We start from the raw sequence: 20,063 nt of genomic DNA, 5'->3' as shown, positions 1-20,063 counted from the left end.
TCTCAAAAAAAAAAAAAAAAAAAAAAAAAAAAAAAAAAAAAGATTACCAGGCTGGTGCAATTCACCCAAGATCTATACAATCAACTATCAACTTCTGGCTTTGAATTATTTCAGCTCACTCGCTAAAGATAAACTTTAATTTGTTTTCTTTTCCCAGCTTTTTAAAGCAAACTTCACAGCGTTGGTGTATTCACTGGCACCCTCTTACTCAAAGGCTGTTAGCTTCTTAGTTTTCTTCTGTTCCCACTTTAACAAAATTTTATAAAGAATCCTTTAAGTTTTGCCACTTTTGAGTATCATTCAATCAAACAAAATCCATATACTGACAGTGCTGTCATTTCATCTGTTACCACCTGAATCTCCACTGAGAGTCCGGCTTCTCTGATTCCCAGCCCTGTTTCCACCTAGACTTCTCAGGGACACCTCGAATTCTCCAAACCTCGCTTCCCTCTGCCATCTGGGAGCCTGGCCACCTCAGCCCATGCACTGCCACCCTGCCAATCGCTCAGCCCAAACCTTGAAGCCGTGCTGCCCGACCCAATTTGTCACGAATCCCATCAGCTTTACCTTCGCAAGGCACCCAGACCACAGACATGCTTCCTGCTGCCTGGCCGCACCCTCACCCCCTCCTGGACGTGCCAGCAGCTTCCCTTTTGACTTCTCTGGAATGTTCCGTTCTCCACACAGCAGCCATGGTGATCCCTTCAGAGCACAAATCTTCCCATGTCAATTCCTGTTCCCTTCAATATCTTCCTAACATGGTGCAAATGAAACACCAGGTTCTAGAAGCCGGGCACAGTGGCTCACGCCTGTAATCCTAGCACTTTGGGAGGCCGAGGCTGGTGGATCACGAGGTCAAGAGATCGAGACCATCCTGGTCAACATGGGGAAACACCAGGTTCTTACCTCGGGCTTTAAGGGCTGATGTGGTTTGGCTGTGTCCCCACCCAAATCTCATCTTGAATTGTAATTCCCATAATCCCCACATGTCACAGGAGGGACCCAGTGGGAGGTAACTGAATCCTGGGGGTGGTTTCCGCCATGCTGTTGTTGTGATAGTGAGTGAGTTCTCATGAGATCTGATGGTTTTATAAGTTTGCACTCATTCTCTTTGCTGCCACCCTGTGAAGAGGTGCCCTTTGCCATGATTGTAAATTTCCTGAGGCCTCCCCATCCAGGCGGAACTGGGAGTCAACTAAACCTCTTTTATTTATAAATTACCCAGTCTTGGGTATTTCTTCATAGCAGTGTGAGAAGGGACTAATACAAAGGGTCTGCTTCTGAAATCAGCAAACTACAGCCCTGGAGCCAAATCTGGCCCCTCACTGGTTTTTATAAATAAAGCTTTATTGGCACACAGCCAAGTGTTCATTCATGATTGTGTGTCCTGCTTCTGCTACAATGGTGCTGAGCTGTTGTGACAGACACCATTTGGCCCTTCCCCACTTTCCCCCTCCTCCCTCCTTCCCTCCCTCTTCTCCCCTTCCTCCTTCCTTCGGCCCTCCCTCCTTCCTCTTTCCCTCCTTCTTTCCTGTGTATTCCACACACACCTAGAACGTAAGCTGCATGTGGCTTTGTCTGTCCTGCCCACTGCCATGTCCCCAGGCTGGGGCCGTGCCTGTGTCACCCCAATTCATCACACAGGGCATGGGTGCCACCTTCCACCTTGCACCTGCTGCCTTTACCCTCTGCTGTCTCCCTAAATATTTCCCAAGGCCCTCTGAGCCTCCACCGTTCATTTCTCTGCCTGGCCTCAAACAGAAAACTGCAGGAGGAGAGCACCCAGCTGTGCAGGTCATGCCCGGAGGCTCCTGCTGTGGGCACCTCCCCCAGCCTGGACTTTGGCTGTTTGCAGCCCTACCCCAGTGCTCCGGGTGGGAATGGCAGGCTGCATCCCGCTGCTCCAGGGCCTGGTCCTGGTCCTCGCCCTGCACCGTGCAGCGCCCTCAGGTAGGCGTCTGGCTTATCCATCGGTCGCGCCTGCACTGCAACCTTCTTGACTCAGTCCACGGTGAATTTGTAGATGACGCTTTTTCTGGGAGGTGGAGGAGCCCTGAGTGCTCAGGCTTGCCTTAATTCTCCTTCCTGAAACAGCTGCTTGAATCTTTATCACTTGCTGAAGTTTTTGGGACAGGACAGTGTCACTTGGGGTCCTCCCAAGAGATGCCCAAATGGAAAGAAGCGTGTGTGCAGGAGATTGAGCAGGGAAAGGCCTGGGAGGGGTGAAGGGTGGGGGGCCAGGCTTGGGCCGGGCAGCGGACAGGATGGAGGGAGTGGGGCAGGCCTAGCCCAGACTGCAGAGTGGACAGAGAGAGCCTTGGCTGGGCCAGCAGGAGGGCCCGGTCTCGAGAAAAGACACAGCCAGGGAGCAGGCCCTGGAGTGTGCAGCCACCCTGCCCCCTGCCACCCTGACCCCTGCCACCCTACCCCCTGCCACCCTGACCCCCGCCACCCTGACCCCCAACACCCTGCCCCCTGCCACCCTGCCCCCTGCCACCCTGCCCCCCGCCACCCTGCCCCCCAACACCCTGCCCCCTGCCACCCTGCCCCCTAACACCCTGCCCCCCAACACCCTGCCCCCTGCCACCCTGACCCCCGCCACCCTGCCCCCCAACACCCTGCCCCCACCACCTGCCCTCGCCACCCTGCCCCCCAACACCCTGCCCCCAACACCCTGCCCCCAACACCCTGCTCCCAACACCCTGCCCCCGCCACCCTGCCCCCTGCCACCCTGCCCCCGCCACCCCAACCCCCACTACCCCGACCCCCGACACCCCGACGCCCACCACCCTGCCCCCGCCACCCTGACCCCCACCACCCTGACCCGACACCCCGACGCCCACCACCCCGACCCCTGACACCCCGACGCCCGCCACCCTGACCCCCACCACCCTGCCCCCCGCCACCCTGACCCCCACCACCCTGCTCCCCGCCACCCTGCCCGCCCACCACCCTGCCCCCCAACACTCTGCCCCCCACCACCCTGCCCCCGCCACCCTTCTACCTCCAGCCACTTCGCTGGAGGGATAGACACAAACCCCATCCTGAATCTGCCTGCACAGGCATCCAGGAAAGCTGCAAGTCCCCCCTGGTCCCGTGGTCTCCCGCCCTGAGAGGATGACCCCCCCAGCACTGACCGTGGCCGGGCTTTGCCGAGCCGCCTCTGCTGGACCCCTCAGCACCGAGCGAAAGGGAGGGAGGATGGGCCTGGGCTTTGGCCCCTGGGGAGCAGGAGAGGGTGGTTGGGGCCCTGGGCTGGGAAGAGGCTCCGGGGAGCGCAGCCTGGCCGCCGGTCCGCCTTCTCCTCCTGGGAACCGCAGAGCCCGGGCCGGGCTCCATGTCTTCTTTCTGTGTTTTATCAAGAGCTTAAATACTGAGCACAGAGGCAGCACAGGGGCTGGGCGCTCCTGGTCCCCACTGCTCAGCACGGTGACCTTTGTCTCCAGCTCGGCCTTCCTTTACACTCGGACCCAGGACCGGGCCCGAGCCCTCCCCGTCCACTCTCCCGACAGGCCCGTGGCCTCGCCGCAGAACCTCAGTGTGTCTGCCCTGATCCGAGGCTGGTTCACTGGCCCGGAAGATGAAGTGCCTGCCCCCCTCGAGGGGAGGGGGAGCCCGGGTGCCCCCGAGGCCCACGCAAGCTCTCTGCGAGCCCGGGGCGGTTCTGGAAAGCAGGGACCCCGCGCTGCCAGCCACCCGCCTTCTTGTCCTGCCTGTAGTGTTTCTCCCGGCCTCAAAAGCAAACGACGTCCTGGTGAGGTGGAAGCGTGGGGGCTCCTATCTTCTGGAAGAACTCTTCGAGGGAAACTTGGAAAAAGAATGTTATGAAGAAATCTGTGTCTACGAAGAAGCCAGAGAAGTGTTTGAAAATGACGTCGTCACTGTATGTACCCACCGCAAAGCACAGGCTGCCTCATTATTTAGACTCCCGCTGGCTCGGGGCACGTGGCTTCTCAGAGCCTGAGTCCCGCTAATCAGCCTGTTCACTTCCTTGCAGAATAGTAGCATGTTTGATAAAGAGTTTCCAGCTTTACATATAAACATAGTAATATTAAAATTGATTCTGAATTAATGTTGACCTGTTTCTCTGCTGTTTTTTAATGTTTCTATACGAAAACTCTTATGAAGTAGACCATTTTTAATGCAACTCAGAGAAATCGTAGAGGCATGTGAAAAGTATAAAAATTTTTCAAAGTATTTTGCCCTAATTTCAGTTTTCAAACTTCCTGGCAGAGAAAATTGTGTAAATTCACTGCTTATGATTCAAGTTGTCAGAAGTCTAAATATGATTTTGGGCGATACCATTCCTTTTACATTTTCTTTCTAGGCGTTAAGGCTGAATAATTCTCCTAATTTTAGGATCCTCTGTCTCCAGACTAAGCATCCCCACTCCCCTACACACATACGTATCTTTAAAATCTGACCTGGTTATAACAAATGAAAAGGTGATATGACTTCTGTATCACGTGCTTTTGTGGAGGGTGGTGTGGAGGTTGGCCCCAGGAGGGGGGGGCCACGTCAGGAGCTGTGCATGGCGGGTTTGTGCCGAATCGCAGACTACCACCCTTCCTTAAATAGGTGGTGGTGAGCAGATGTTGAGTAGATGATCTTACAGGTCCATTTAGTTAATATGCATTTAACATAAACAAATAGGCCATAAAACAGACAGGAAAATTGTGCGTTTGTTTCAACCAATATTGTCCCATTAGGTGAATAAATATTTTCTTACCTTCAAGTTCATCTACAGGAAAGAATACAGAAAAACAAATGTCCCATTTGTAACATTTTTGTGTTTTAACTCTAAAGGATGAATTCTGGAGACAATATAAGGGTAAGTGGGTTCCTTCATCTCCTTGGTGTGTTAACTCCTTGGGGTGAGGTGAGGGCGTGGGCTGAGGACACTTCATGACCTGAGACCAGGAGATGCCAAGCCTTTGGCTCCGGGACCCACAATGTCTTGCCAAGGAAGGGCACAGCCCCGACTCTCCAAAGATAAGGGTCAGGAAGCCCCCGGGCTCTGCCACCAGGGCCACAGGCAGCACCTGATTTGGCTTGCCCAGCATCTGGGTAGCTTCTAGGCACCCAGGGGCATGGGCCTTGGGCCAGGTGGGTCCCCAAGAGCAGCTCCTCCAGCTGCCTGGCTCCTGGGAAGCCTCATGCTGCAGCAGGGTCAGAACTCATCTCACATTTGGAAAGTGACAGCCCCCGATGGAGGTGACTTTGGTTAGGGGACTGCTCCCGAGGGAGGAGCTCAGGGTGGGCAGCTGCAGAAGAACTCGGGACAGAAGTGACAGACGGAGACCCATGGGGCTGGGGGGGCCAGGGTAAGGACCCACCCCGGAATGAGTAAGGAAAGAGCTGCAGCCACCACCAGACAGGTACGGGGACGACTGGCCACAGAAGGAAGAGGGAGAGGCTTGGGAGGCTAGAGAAGGGCTGACGGGTGGGACAGAGGGGCCACAGGTGGACACAGGTGTCACCAACAGCGGAGCGGGAGGTACCCACAGCCCAGCCCTGTGACCTGAGCGAGGAGTGTCCTGGGGGCCGGATGATGGCATGGGGAGCAGCACAAGTGGGCTCAGGTCCCCGTCCCTGCTGCCACCCCCACCCCGTCCTCCTCCTGCTCAGGTCCCCGTCCCTGTCACCCCCACCCCGTCCTCCTCCTGCTCAGGTCCCCGTCCCTGTCACCCCCACCCCGTCCTCCTCCTGCTCAGGTCCCCGTCCCTGTCACCCCCACCCCGTCCTCCTCCTGCTCAGGTCCCCGTCCCTGTCACCCCCACCCCGTCCTCCTCCTGCTCAGGTCCCCGTCCCTGCTGCCACCCCCACCCCGTCCTCCTCCTGCTCAGGTCCCCGTCCCTGCTGCCACCCCCACCCCGTCCTCCTCCTGCTCAGGTCCCCGTCCCTGCCACCCCCACCCCGTCCTCCTCCTGCTCAGGTCCCCGTCCCTGTCACCCCCACCCCGTCCTCCTCCTGCTCAGGTCCCCGTCCCTGCCACCCCCACCCCGTCCTCCTCCTGCTCAGATCCCCGTCCCTGCTGCCACCCCCACCCCGTCCTCCTCCTGCTCAGGTCCCCGTCCCTGCTGCCACCCCCACCCCGTCCTCCTCCTGCTCAGGTCCCCGTCCCTGTCACCCCCACCCCGTCCTCCTCCTGCTCAGGACCCCGTCCCTGCCACCCCCACCCCGTCCTCCTCCTGCTCAGGTCCCCGTCCCTGCCACCGCCACCAGCCCCCCGCCATCCTCCTCCTGCAGGCGGCTCCCCGTGCGTCTCCCAGCCCTGCCTCCACAACGGATCTTGCCAGGACAGCACCCGAGGTTACACCTGCTCCTGCCCCCCTGGCTACGAGGGCATCAACTGCGAGCTGGGTGAGGCTCCGGCCGTCCCCTTCCCCCAAGGGCCTCCCCAGGCAGCTGGGCCTCGCACTCTCGGCCAGGGTCCTAAGGGTCTCCTCCTGGAGTGTAGACAAGCGAGTACCTGTGTGAACCGCGATTCAGCTCACCCCAGTAGATTCCTCTCCTCCCAACCAGATCCTCCTCCGGAAACCACGCCCGGAGCGCTGGCTGCATTCTGAGCTGCCCTCCCTTCCGGATGGGCCCCCCATACTCATCACAGTGTGGTCTCCTCTCCTCCCCACCCCCACCTCCCCATTCACAATCTGCTCACAGGCTGTGGTCACAGGCCAGATCCCCCAGCGGGAGACTCTGCAGACAGGGAAGAGAGAAAGCACGTAAACAAACATCCTTAAATACCCGCCAAGGGTCAGCGTCCATAACCACCAGCTACAGCAACAAGTGCCCTACATCCTCAGTGCCACTGGGCAACTTGGAGCCCATTCCTCTGGGGAAAACCTTCCTTCCAGCCCAGCCCTCTCCTCCCAAGTCCGGATTTCTGCTCCATCTGCCTCCTCAATGCCCCAGCTAGTGCCTGCGCAGATATTCCAGATTTACCACGCACCAAAGGAGGCTCTGACCTCCACCCACCATGTGCCCCCCAACTTTCTATGTATTTATTTTTGAGACAGAGTCTCGCTCTGTCACCAGGCTGGAGTGCAGTGGCGGCATCTTGGCTCACTGCAATCTCTGCCTCCCAGGTTCAAGCGATTCTCTGCCTTAGCCTCCTGAGTAGCTGGGACTACAGGCACACGTCACCACACCTGGCTAATTTTTTTGTATTTTAGTAGAGATGGGGTTTCACCATGTTGGCCAGGATGGTCTCGATATTCTGACCTTGTGATCTGCCCACCTTGGTCTCCCAAAGTGCTGGAATACAGGTGTGAGCCACCATGCCCAGCCACATGCCCCTTGCTTAATCTTCTCCCTCTTGGTGGAAAGCCCCCATCCCAGCTGCTCAGCCACCATCGACGTCACACTAATCCCCTCCCATCCCACATCCCCTCCTTGAAGAAGCAATTTAAAAGGACCAGCCATTGCAGTGGGAAATGCAAGCCAGCAGAGAAAACAAGCGCATGGATTCCAGTCCATGTGTAAATACACCCAGGGCCACGTTTTCTAAGGACAGACAGAAGTGCTGTCACTCACCGAGTCTTTGATCTACATGTACCTTCCTGAAACACGGAAGCGTGGGGGACTGTCACACAAAGGGCAGCAGTCTGAAGAGAATGAGAACGCAGGGACCGGAATATCGGACCTCTGTGCAAGGCTGTGATCAAATGACTCTCTTTCCAAGCTAGTGTTTCTAGTCTTTCTCTTTGTTTTGTTTTGTTTTTTTTTTCCTTTTCAGCTAAAAATGAATGTCACCCAGAGCGGACTGATGGGTGTCAGCACTTCTGCCTCCCGGGACAGGAGTCCTACACATGCAGCTGTGCTCAGGGCTACAGGCTTGGTGAGGACCAGAAACGGTGCGTTCCCCACGGTGAGTGCTCAGACCACAGCGGCCTCCACACCCTTGACCTGTCCACCTCCTCCTTCCTCCTTCTATGGTACCGGGTGAAGCCCACGGATTTGTGATAAGGAATTGCCACGACTCAGAAGGTGGTCGGGTCTCCCTGCCAGAGCAAAGGCAACTCGAAAGTGCAATTCCTGTCACTAGTGCTTGCCCGGACCACTCTGAGCTAAACCGTGAGTGCAGTGAGGGGTGGTTTAACTCCACTCTGCTCCATGTCTGCATCAGTTACTGCACATTCATCAGCAGTGAAGACGAGATTGTCGTGGCTAGGGCCGCAGACCCAGATCTGCAATGGCTAGCACCACAGACGGCGTCCGATGCTCGCTGGGAAGGCGCTGACTTTTATTCTCTTGTTGCTACCACAAACCCAGACCAGTGTGCCTGCGGGGTGCTGGCCTCCCGGAAGAGCGCACAGGATCCACAGGACCTCCCGTGGCAGGTAACAGCGCGCTGTCCGCGTCTTGCGTTTACTGCGCGGCCTTCACCTCACCTGTCGTTTCCATCTTTGCTAAACGGAAATGTACCGACTAAGGGAATCGGGCTTCCTGACTTTGGTGGGCTATTGACTGTATCGACTGACTAACCTCTAGTCACACTCCAAAGCATCTTCTACTGCTGAGCTCGTAACTTCAGCTGTCTCCATTATTTGCCCCAAATACCAAAAGACAGCAGCACCGTTCACAGCCCCGAAGACCCTTTTCTCCAAACATCTCGAAGTCACAGCGTGTCTGGAAGCACTTCAGCGACCGGCTGCTCCACCCTGGGGGCCTGGGCGTCACCGCGGAGGCTGAGGGGCAGCCTGGGCCCAGCTCAGGCACCGGCTCTGCTCTCAGCTCCCGGCCTGACTGGTGTTCTAGCTTTGTTATTTCCTTCACTGCTTTTCTCTAGTTTGGCATTCATTTTTGTTCTCTTCCCTTTCCCCCTTGGCTGATTTAGAAGTCAACCATTCACTTGTTTTTGGTTTTTCGGTTTTTTTCAGACGGAGTCTCGATGTGTGGCCCAGCCTGAAGCGCCGTGGTCCGATCTCCGCTCACTGCACCTCGGCCTCCTGGGCTCCAACGATTCTCCTGCCTCAGCCTCCTGAGTAGCTGGGACCGCAGGCACACCACCACACCCGGCTGATTTTTATGCTTTTAGTAGAGATGGGGTTTCACCATGTTGGCCAGGATAGTCTAGAACGCCTGACCTCAAGTGATCCACCCGCCTCGGTCTCCCAAAGTGCTGGGATGACAGGTGTGAGCCACCACGCCCGGCCTAATCTTTCACTTTCCATTTCATGCTCACTCTTGACACATAAACATCCGTGTTTAGCATATGTAAAGTCAGCCATTTCTCCCTCCTCAGACTTAATTCCCAGCACATCTCCTTCCGGGTCCATTTGCTATCTGGCCAGTATTTTATTCTTTTCTTGCTTTCTGTACAGCTTCACAAACCGGATATTACAATTTTTATTATTATGGTTTTATACCACCAGCATTGACTTTGATTTACTTACATCATTTTCTGCTTTCCTTGCCTTTCCGGCTCTAACACAGTTATCTCCTTCTGCCTGAGTAAATGCTTCAGAACAGCCTGTCCAATAGAAACGCAACGTGAACCACATATATAATTTAATATGTTCTAGTAGCCACAATAATGTAAGTAAAAGCATGTGAAATTAATTTTGATGATATTTAGCGCAACATAAGAGTCAACGCTTCCACATATAATGAATATAAACATTATTGGGGTATTTGCCTTTTCCCTTTACACAAAATCTTTCGAATCTGGTATGAATTTACACTGAAGTGCAGCGCTGGTGTCCACAATGCTCAGAACCCAAGTGTGGCTGCCGTGTGGATGGCGCAGTCTCAGGGGCCCCCTCTGTGAGGGCCTGTAAGGAACAAGCCCCTGAGGTTTCTGTGTGGTGTGTGTGTGTGTGTGTGTGTGTGTGTGTGTGTGTGTGACATGCTTCAGTTTCACCTGAATTCTTGTGTGTGTGTGTGTGTGTGTATGTGTTTAGACGGAGTTTCGCTCTTGTTGCCCAGGCTGGAGTGCAATGGCGCAATCTCAGCTCACTGCAACCTCTGCCTCCCAGGTTCAAGTGATCCTCCTGCCTCAGCCTCCTGAGTAGCTGGTACTACAGGTGCCTGTCACCATGCCTGGCTTTTTGTATTTTTTAGGAGAGATGGGGTTTCACTATGTTGGCCAGGCTGGTCCTGACCTCCTGATCTTGTGATCTGCCCACCTTGGCCTCCCAAAGTGCTGGGATTATAGGCGTGAGCCACTGTGCCTGGCTTTACTCCAATTCTTACTAGATAGCTCTGCCTGCCCACTGACGCTGGCAGCCATGTGGACTGGGAGAGAACAGGATGGAGCTGAAGGACTTGAAACTGCCCAGCTCCAGGATCGAAAGGAAGAGACTGAGGGAGGCAAAGCAGATGGAGTGTTGGAAGGTGGAGGGAAGCAGGAATGATCTATCATCAGCTTTGCAAGCTTCCTCTCAATCTCATCACCTTCCTTCCCCAAGCTTTCTAAGACAGTTCCTCCTATCGCTGCCTGCCCCATGAGTGCGTGGAGGGTTGGTACCCGGGGGCCCAGGGTGCCGTGGTCCTCCATGGGCGGTGACAGGGTCTGGCTCTGTCCCCTACAAGGCTAAGAGCCGTACAACCTGGGAGGTGGCATTCTCTAAACATAGCTGGTGTGTTTAAGACACAGGACATTGACTTATGTGGGCTACCTACTGTTAGATTTTTACTTCAGTACTATAAATTGTTCTGAAGTTATTTAATTGAATTGACATATGGAATTTTCCTAAAACAAACTTTGAAAAGGAAAATAATCAAGTGGCCTAGCAGGATGTAGCATTGAGGATTATCTTTAGAACTTCCTTGTTTCTTTTTTTTTTGAGACGGAGTTTCTTGTTACCCAGGCTGGAGTGCAGTGGCGCGATCTCGGCTCACCGCAACCTCCGCCTCCTGGGTTCAGGCAATTCTCCTGCCTCAGCCTCCTGAGTAGCTGGGATTACAGGCGCGCGCCACCATGCCCAGCTAATTTTTTGCATTTTTAGCAGAGACGTGGTTTCACCATGTTGACCGGGATGGTCTCGATCTCTCGACCTCGTGATCCACCCGCCTCGGCCTCCCAAAGTGCTGGGATTACAGGCTTGAGCCACCGCGCCCGGCCAGAACTTCCTTGTTTCTTACATCCTAGGGAAGAAATAGGCCGTTTGGCTCCACTGCATTTAACTAAAAGTCCGGCCAACGGATGGCACAGGTGCCATCTTCTCTCAGACTCGGTTTTACCCACCTTTAAGTGAGGATCACAGATAATGTCTTCTCACAGTAGGTATTCAGCATGTGGTAGCTATCATTCATAAACACATCAACGGTTCCAGGAACGATGCCATGGTCAAGTTGAAAAACTCTTTTCTACTTTGTTCAGCTTTTTCCATTGTATGAGACCACTGAAGAGGACAGCACTTAACACTTCCAGAGCCAGCACCTGCACTGTGTGGGGACACGCTTTATTTCACTTAGTCCTTCCGGTAACTTCTGGAGTTCTCCCTTGGTATTCCTGGTAACAACTGCTTGCTCTAAAATCCCCTTTGTCTGATATTGATACGGACGCTTTAGCTTTCTAACCATTAGTGTTAGCATGACTGACTTTTTCCATTCTTCTACTTTTAACCTATTAGTATTTTTATATTTAAAGTACATGTTTTATAGGTAGCATATAATTGGCTTTTATTTTTACCCAGTCTGGAAAATCCTCGTCTCTTAATTGGGGTATAGAGGCCATTTTACATTTATCGTAATTGTTGATATGTTGAGGTTTAAAGCTACGATCTTGCTACTTTTTATTTTCCTCGTCTGTTATTTTCCCCCTTTTCTGCCTTCTCCTATATTAACTACATCTGGTTATGATCTGCCTTCTCTCCTCGCTGGTTCATCGTCTCTGGTTCTTGGCAGTGGTTGCTGCACGGTTTGTTTGGAGAACACATCTTTAGGGCACCGTGGGCCACTCCACCCTCGCGGATGCCACGTCCGCTAGCTGTGGCGTGAGTCCTCACGACAGTCAAGCCCCACTCCTTCCCTCCTGGCCTGTGTGCTGGTTTTGGCAGATGTCTTATATCTAGAGATATTATAAATGCCACTCTGCACTTCCATTATTTTTGCTTAAACAGTCTCCTGTAAAGAAGTTTAAAGAATAAGAAAAAACCCTTACATGTACACTGGAATGCGGATAAGAACTCCATAGGCTATCATGACCATTCCTGGTGTTCCCCGCTGCCCTGTGTAGATCCAGGTCTCCCTCTGGCATCACCTCCGTCCTGCCGAAAGGGCTCCTCTGATACCTGCTGTGCTGTGGGGCGTCTGGGGAAGAAGCCCTCCTGCATTTGTCTGCAGAGTCTTTATTCGCCGTCATCTCTGAAGGGCTCTTCGTCCGGCACAGAGCCCCAGGCTGGCAGCAGTCCTGTCCCCTCGGCCCTGGGGCCTGCCCTGCTGCCTTCCCGGCTGCCTCGTGCCACGGACAGCCCCCGCCACCCTGCTGCCGTTCCTCACGCGTCCTTTCCCGTGGCACTTTTAAGATCTTAAACGCTTTTTAATCTTAACTTTCTAAGATTGCCTCTATCACAGATGTTGAGGAGTTTAATTATATTGTATCTTTCTGTTGTCTTCATGTTTCTTATGCATAGGTCTGTTGAGATTCTCAGATTTGTGGGTTTATAGCATTCATCAAATTTGAAAACTGGTCATAATTTTCTCTCTCTCTCTCTCTCTCTCTCTCTCTCTCTTTTGTTTTGTTTTGTTTTTGAGACAGGGTCTCACTGTGTTGCCTGGGCTGGAGTCTAGTGGTGTGATTATGGCTCACTGCAGCCTCAACCTTCTGGGTTCAGGTGATCTCCCACCTCAGCCTATTGAGTAGCTGGGACCCTAGGTGTGCACCACCACACATAGCTAATTTTTAATTTCCACGTAGAAATGGGGTCTTGCTGTACTGCCCAGGCTGATCTCAAACTCCTGGGCTCAAGCAATCCTTCCATTTCAGCCTCCCAAAGTACTAGGATTATAGGCAGGAACCGCCATGTCTGGCCCATTATTTTTGGATATTTTTTCTCGTCTCTCTGCTCTTTTTGGGGACTCTAATTATATGTATCTTAAGCTTTTTGAATAGTATAGCTCAGAGATGGTCTGTTCGTTTTTCAAAAATCTCCTTTCTCTCTGTGTTTTACTTCTGATACTTTGTTATGATGTCTTCAAGGTCATAAATCTGTTCTTCTGCAATGTCTAATCTGCTACCAATCCTGGCCAGTGGATTTTTAACCTCATACATTGTAGCTGTCATCCAAAAATTTAATCTAGGTTTTTAAAAATATATTTTTTGGTCTCTCCTTAACTTCTTGAATATTTGGACTATAGTTACAATCCCTCTTTAATTGTCTTTGTGTACCAACATCTGCCAGTGCTGACAGTTTGGGAGATTTCTCTTCTCATTATGGGTCAGGTTTTCCCATTTCATTGTATGCCTGGTGATCCGTAATGGATTTTCAGACATTGTGAATTTTATCTTGCTAGGTGCTGAATGTTTTGTGTTCTATACATGCACACGGTTATTGTTCTGGGACGCAGTTAAGCTGGAAATGGGTTCCTCCTTTGGGATGTCGTTCTTATGATGTGTTGGGCAGGACCCAGGCAGCTCAGTCTGCAGCTACTTATCCTGACCACCGAAGCGAAGCCCTTCCGTGCACCCTGCTGCGTCCCCCAGAGTCAGGGATGTTTTAACTCAGAAGGTGGAAACGATCGCTGTACCCAGCCTGTGTGAGCGTCCAGCACGGTTCCCTCCCACCCCCTTGGGTGGTCTTTTCCCTGGCCGTAACTAGTCTCCACGTACACATGTGATCGCCACTGCTCTGCTGAAAAGTGCTAGCACGCGGCCATCTTCTGGTGTTCACTCCCAAGCCCTCTCCTCAGCCGGACTCTGTTCTGCAAACTCCAGCCACAGTGGTCTCCTTGGGCTCTCAGCTCTCTGTCTTCAGTTCAGGGAGTCGGCGGGGCTCCGACTGAGGCGCCCCGCACTGCCCCACACCATGGACATTCAGGACGGTAGCTGGGACAGTCATTTCTTGGGGATTACGGTCCCTGAAAACCATCATTCCGTAGATCTTGTCCGTATTTTGCTTCAGGTGGGAAGGTGGATCTGGCCACTCCTACTTCACCGTGGCCAAGAGGGGAAGTGCCAGTTCCGTTTCATCCCTGAGCAAGTAAAAGCTTAGGTTGCCAGTGATTCGCTAACAATCCTATAGCCATTTGAGTGCCACGGCAAGATTCAAATGCAGCTGTCTGCCTTCCGAGTCCATATCCCTAACCAGTAGACTTCACCACCCCGAATCCTGCAGACAGTCACCAGCTATTTATTGTCTGTTTTAATTTTTAAAGGTAAAGCTAACAAATTCCGAAGGAAAAGACTTCTGTGGTGGTGTTATAATACAGGAAAATTTTGTACTGACAACAGCAAAATGTTCACTGTTACACAGGAATATTAGTGTAAAAACATGTAAGTATTTTATGAGTTTTTATAAAATCACATTGGAAATAAACTATCCTATGCCAGAATGAAATGAAAATTTTAAAACTGGAATGTTTGTTTCTAATGCAACATAGAATTGAATTTACTGTCAATAAAACTGAGATCCTTATACAGCCAGGGCATCCGTAAACTACCCGGCATGACAGCTGGGTGCGGTGGCAGGGGCGTGACAGCTGGGCGCGGTGGCAGGGGCGTGACAGCTGGGCGCGGTGGCAGGGGCGTGACAGCTGGGCGCGGTGGCAGGGGCGTGACAGCTGGGCGCGGTGGCAGGGGCGTGACAGCTGGGGGCGGTGGCAGGGGCGTGACAGCTGGGCGCGGTGGCAGGCAAGTGCTGACTCATACTTAGCAAGGGAGGAGTCACAGTGACAGAAGGATGATAGAACGGTCGTGGCATAAGAGATGAGTAACTGGCTAAAAATGGGAAGAATGGGGCTGGAATCCCCCAGCAACTGAGAACTTGGGCTGAGACAGTAGGACTTCTCCTCGGCGTCTCTGTGCCTTGCCTCTTTTCTCTTCTCTTCTCTTCTCTCTCTTCTCCCCTTCCCCTTCCCCTTCCCCTTCCCCTTCCCCTTCCCCTTCTTTTTTTTCTTTTCTTTTCTTTTTTTTTCTTTTCAGAGACAGAGTTTCACTCTATCCCCCAGGCTAGAGTGCAGTGTTGCAATCTGGGCTCACTGCAACCTCCGCCTCCCGGGTTCAAGTGATTCTCCTGCCTCAGCCTCCTGAGTAGTTGGGTTTACAGGTGCCCACCACCACATCCGGCTATTTTTTTTTTTTTTTTGCATTTTTAATAGAGATGGGTTTTTGCCATGTTGGCCAGGCTGGTCTCGAACTCCTGGCCTCAGGTGATCCACCCACCTTGGTCTTCCAAAGTGCTTGAATTACAGGCGTGAGCCACTGCACCCAGCCATGTGCCTATTTCTTTAGCTGTCCAAACGCACAATAGTTTCTATCTCATCGAGAGTCTGCAAAGTTCCACATTAACCTGTCACAGGCTCTATAATGACTCTGAAGAAACTCAAAATAAACATATATTTATTCTTCATCTTTTATTATTATTATTATTATTATTTTGAGAGAAAATCTCATTCTGTGGTCCAGGCTGGAGTGCTGTGGTGTGATCTCGGCTCACTGCAACCTCCACCTCCTGGTTTCAAGCGATTCTCCTGCCTCATTCTCCTGAGTAGCTGGGATTACCGGCATGCACCACCATGTCCAGCTAATTTTCTGTATTTTTAGTAGAAACAGGGTTTTGCTATGTTGGAAAGGGTGGACTGAAACTCCTGGCCTTAAGTGATCCACCTGCCTTGGCTTCCCACAGAGCTGGGATTACAGGTGTGAGCCACTACACCCGGCCCTTAAATATCTGTCAGTGAACAAAATCACCCGAAACCCACTTCTCTACAGCCAATATCTGACTGGCCTGGAGAAGTTCCACACCAGTGCTTCCTACTTTATAACCATTTCACCAAACCCCATTGTAATTTCCAAAACAGAAGAATTTGCCTTGACTATTTTTAATGCTGGGGCATTTGGTTGCAATGGTGCAATCTGTGAGTGGCCTTTCCGTCCACAGAAGAATACAAAAGGCCACCACAGGGCAGTGAGCCTGCGGGTCCTTGAGGGGTGGTCTCTCCCTCCTCAGGTGGCTCACTGAGAAGTGTGTTCCTGTACTTACCTGGCAGGGGAGATCCCAGAATCACGAAGGTGATTTTCCCAGGGCGAGGCTTGTCACTCCGGATGTGCTGACCCCTGCGATTTCCCCAAATGTGGGAAACTCGACGGCATAAATAAAAGTAAAAAAATGAAAAAACTTTTTTAAAATTAAAAAAAAAGGGAGAGAGAGAGAAGTGTGTTCCTGAATATCATGTCACCTTGAAAATCAGACTGTAAAGAATTGGCGATTTTTCTGGATTTCAGATTTTAACAGAACGAGCGGAGACCCGCTGATGATGAAGATAAAGCGTGCCCATGTGCACATGAGGTACGATGTGGGCACTGGGGAGAACGACCTGTCCCTGCTGGAGCTGGAGCGGCCCCTCCAGTGCCCGGGCGCGGGGCTCCCCGTGTGCACCGCTGAGAAGGACTTCGCTGAGCACGTCCTCATCCCGCACACCAGGGGCCTCCTCAGCGGCTGGGCCCACAATGGCACTGACCTGGGCAACTCGCTGACCGTGCTGCCGGTCACACCTGTGGAGGGGGAGGAGTGCGGGCAGCTCCTGAACGTGACTGTCACCACCAGGACCTCCTGCGAGAGAAGCGGCATGGCGGCCGCGCACTGGTTGGAGGGAAGTGTGGTCACCAGAGAGCACAGAGGCTCCTGGTTCCTCACGGGGGTCCTGGGCGCCCAGCCAGCAGGAGGGCAGGCTCACACAGTCCTTGTCACCAAGGTCTCCAGGTACTCACTCTGGTTTAAACAGATGATAAAGTAGCAAAACTCAGCTAGCCAGGAAGAGCACAACCTGAAGTGGGATTCCAAGCTTGCACTGCCACCAGGGGGCGGGGGCGGGGGGTGCTGAAACTTCACCACACGCCAGGTCACAGCGTCTGTGACGACTGTCACATCCCTGACCACGCGCTCAGCCCACGAGCAGCAGAGCAGCTGGGTCGTTTACTGAGCGCTGTGATCTTTCTTCCCCTGGAACTCTTTATTTCAATAGAGACCTTAGAAAACACGAGATACACTACATAATAAAAGACGATAATCTGTGAGTTGTAAAACAGCCTGGTTTCCTGACATTCTTTCCTCCTCCGAGTCCAGTGTTCTCTGTGCTCAGGGCGTGGCCACCCACCTGCACACAGGTGAGTGTGTTCTTGTGCAGAAGCAGCCAGCAATCACCAGTTACAGCCGAAAGTGACCTCCTGACTCTGCTGGTTCACCGGTTGCCACTGTGACCGAGATGGTGGCTCAGAGCGGGGAAAGTCACTAGAAGCAGGTTGGCAATGGAGGAGGAGAACGATCCTGGGGTGCCCTAGAGAGGCAGCCTCAGAGGAAAGGGCTGGGGAGCACAGGTGGCTGAGGAGGCAGTTCGGTGTCTCATGGGCTGTGTACCTGCCCGTCTCCGGGAAGGCTCCCACGGGTTCCCAGGCCCGGGTCAGGACTGAGCACTGGAGTCTCAGCTCTCTGCTCATCCTGCCAGGTGGCTCTTGGACAATTGCTCCAGCTCTTCATGCCTCAGGGTCACCCAGGGTGGAGTCCCAGCATCACGTCAACAGGCTGATGGGCAGCTGGGACGGCGCTCAGCACCGCTGTGGCTTGAGTGTATGTCCCTTCAAAACTCCGAAGCTGGAACTTACCCCAAGATGATGGTATGGGGGATGTGGTGCCCCCGGGAGGTGACTAGGCCATGAGGGCTCTGCCAGACCCTTCCGTCCCTTCTCCTACACGAGGACGCTGGAGGAAGTGCTGCCCTGGAGACAGCCCTCAGCAGACACCGAATCTGCCAGGCCTCTGCCGGCACCCAGATCTTGGACTTCCCAGCCCCCAGATCTGTGAGAACTGAGTTTCTGCTGTTTGTCACCCAGTCTGTGGTATTTTGTAGAACAGACCAGGAGTCACAGTGAGCACCTGCTGTCCTGAAGGCTGCAGCTACAACGTTAGTACCAAGGACAGAGCTATAGCCCAGCCACCCACCCCCCCGCCCGCCCCCCAGCAGGCTTCCCTGGAGACCAGAGCTCCTAGCAGGGTCTGAATTTGCACCGAACTGGACAGAAATGGCGTGAATGTTCACATGTTAACTCTGACTTCGTTAAGGAAGGGGCACGGCTGCTTCTCCACCAGTATCCTCGAGCAGCAGAGTTCGCAGAGGCCGCCTCCAGGTGGGTGAGCGAGGTGTGCTCAGCTCGGGCAAGGGCGAGGGCCAGCTGCAGGCACCACGGCCCGCAGAGCGTCGCTGAAGAGCAGAGAGGACTTTGAAAAAGGGGATTGGAAATGTAGGTGAACTCGCACGAGTTCACAGGTTACCTGGGTTTTAAGCCTTACTGTTCTTCAGCACACTCTGTTCCGTTTATGCTTTCACCCCAGAATTAAACTTCTTTTCTCCAATCTGGAGATGACATGGCCCATTTCTCTGAAAGGAACTTGGCAAAACGCAACTCTGTAATTTAAGGCAAATTAATGGGGACAGTTTAAAATTCACCCTCGTGAATTTTGGTCTTAGTGAAGTTTGGTTGTATTATTCTCAAACTAACATAAGACAATTAGATCACTGCTTTAAATGCCTACTAATGATTTTTAAACCAGCTAATGAATATGGCAGGTTTTCTGTAAATAACGCTGCAGAATTATCTGCAATCTTGCTTCTGGTACTTCCATTACAAATTTGGATTGACTAGAGTAGAAGCCCTGCTTGAAAACTATTCCAAACACAGCTGAGCAGAGGCAAAGCACAGGAAGACCCTCCCTGCATAATGATGCGATCAGGGACAATCAGAGAAAGCTGCAGGCCCAGACGGTCAGCAGAGACATGAGGGGGCCTTCGAAATGAAAGCACTTCTCTACCAGCACGTTAGACAAAACCACAGCAGAAACAAACCCAACAAAATTCAAGAAAAGGGAAGCTAGCTATGATGACTTTGTTTTTTGAGACAGTCTCTGTCTGCCGCCCCAGGCGGGAAGGCAGGGAACAACCCTCTCACCTCAGCCTCCTGACTACAGGTGCACACCACCATGCCCAGCTAATTTTTTTTCTACAGAGATGGATTTTGCCACGTTGCCCAGGCTGGAATCAAATGGGAGTTTCAAGCAATCTACTGGCCTCGGCCTCCTAAAGTGCTGGGATGCTAGGTGAGAGCCACCATGTCCAGCCTGTGATGATGTTTTAAAGGACCAAACTCATTTACACTCAGGCAGGGATGAAGACCAGTATTTGAATCCACGCAAACACACTGACACATGCCCTTGTGAACTTGAACACAGCCATGCTGGACGCAGGCCTTGATATGGTTTGGCTCTGTGTCCCCACCCAAATTTCATCTGGAATTGTAATTCCACGTGTTGAGAAGTGATTGGATCATGGGGGCAGTTTCCCTCATGCTGTTCTCCTGATAGTGAAGGAGTCTAACAAGATCTGATGGTTTTAAAAGCAGCAGTTTTTCCCATACTCACTTCCCCTTCCGCCATGATTGTAAGTTTCCTGAGGCCTCCCCAGCCACGTGCGACTGTGAGTCCATTAAACCTCCTTCCTTTACAAATTACCCAGTCTCAGGCAGTTCTTTACAGCAGTGTGAGAACCAACTGACACAGGCCTGAACACCAAGAGGCAGACCTGCACTGAGTCTGTTTCTTTCATCATCAGGAATAGCCATGCGCGACCTTAAAGTGGCCATCCTTGACTCTGTCACTATGGACTGTTCGGCATGTTACCCAAAATGCTGACCGCTATTAAATCCAGAATGAAATTCAGGTATGCTGCTAGAAATTCCAATATTCAAATTACTGTAAGAAAATCATTTACATCAAAAGGTGAAGGACGTTCAAGGCCCATGCTGAGCAGCAGGGAAGATCAGATTTCCATACCCAACTCTACTGGACACATGGTAGTTAGAAAACAGATGCACACCCAAAGCCTCCATCGACGTGAGTTCACTCTGT

At 52.5% G+C, this 20,063-nt stretch overlaps 1 protein-coding gene and 1 pseudogene across 1 annotated transcript; both read left to right on the top strand.

Moving 5' to 3' along the window:
* The first annotated feature begins 1,752 nt into the window (after nt 1-1,752).
* PROZ (protein Z, vitamin K dependent plasma glycoprotein) lies at nt 1,753-17,191 on the top strand. Its single transcript, XM_003928259.4, has 8 exons — nt 1,753-1,950; nt 3,720-3,883; nt 4,807-4,831; nt 6,250-6,363; nt 7,739-7,870; nt 8,275-8,342; nt 14,323-14,440; nt 16,391-17,191. Exons 1-8 carry the CDS (start codon nt 1,881-1,883, stop codon nt 16,900-16,902), a joined length of 1,203 nt encoding a protein of 400 aa, XP_003928308.3. The 5' UTR covers nt 1,753-1,880; the 3' UTR covers nt 16,903-17,191.
* LOC120365869 (U1 spliceosomal RNA) lies at nt 16,141-16,291 on the top strand (annotated as a pseudogene).
* Nucleotides 17,192-20,063: the final 2,872 nt, after the last annotated feature.

Source organism: Saimiri boliviensis, chromosome 16 (assembly GCF_048565385.1).
Source record: "Saimiri boliviensis isolate mSaiBol1 chromosome 16, mSaiBol1.pri, whole genome shotgun sequence".
Taxonomy (NCBI): Eukaryota; Metazoa; Chordata; class Mammalia; order Primates; family Cebidae; genus Saimiri; species Saimiri boliviensis.
This window is presented reverse-complemented; position numbering and strand designations above follow the sequence as displayed.

Bases quoted from the DNA above. Each gene is read 5' to 3' on its own strand.
- PROZ (XM_003928259.4), top strand. From the start codon at position 1,881: ATGGCAGGCTGCATCCCGCTGCTCCAGGGCCTGGTCCTGGTCCTCGCC. The intron at 4,832-6,249 runs GTAAGTGGGTTC...CTCCTCCTGCAG, and splicing joins ATTCTGGAGACAATATAAGG to GCGGCTCCCCGTGCGTCTCC. The intron at 8,343-14,322 runs GTAACAGCGCGC...TAATTTTTAAAG, and splicing joins CACAGGACCTCCCGTGGCAG to GTAAAGCTAACAAATTCCGA.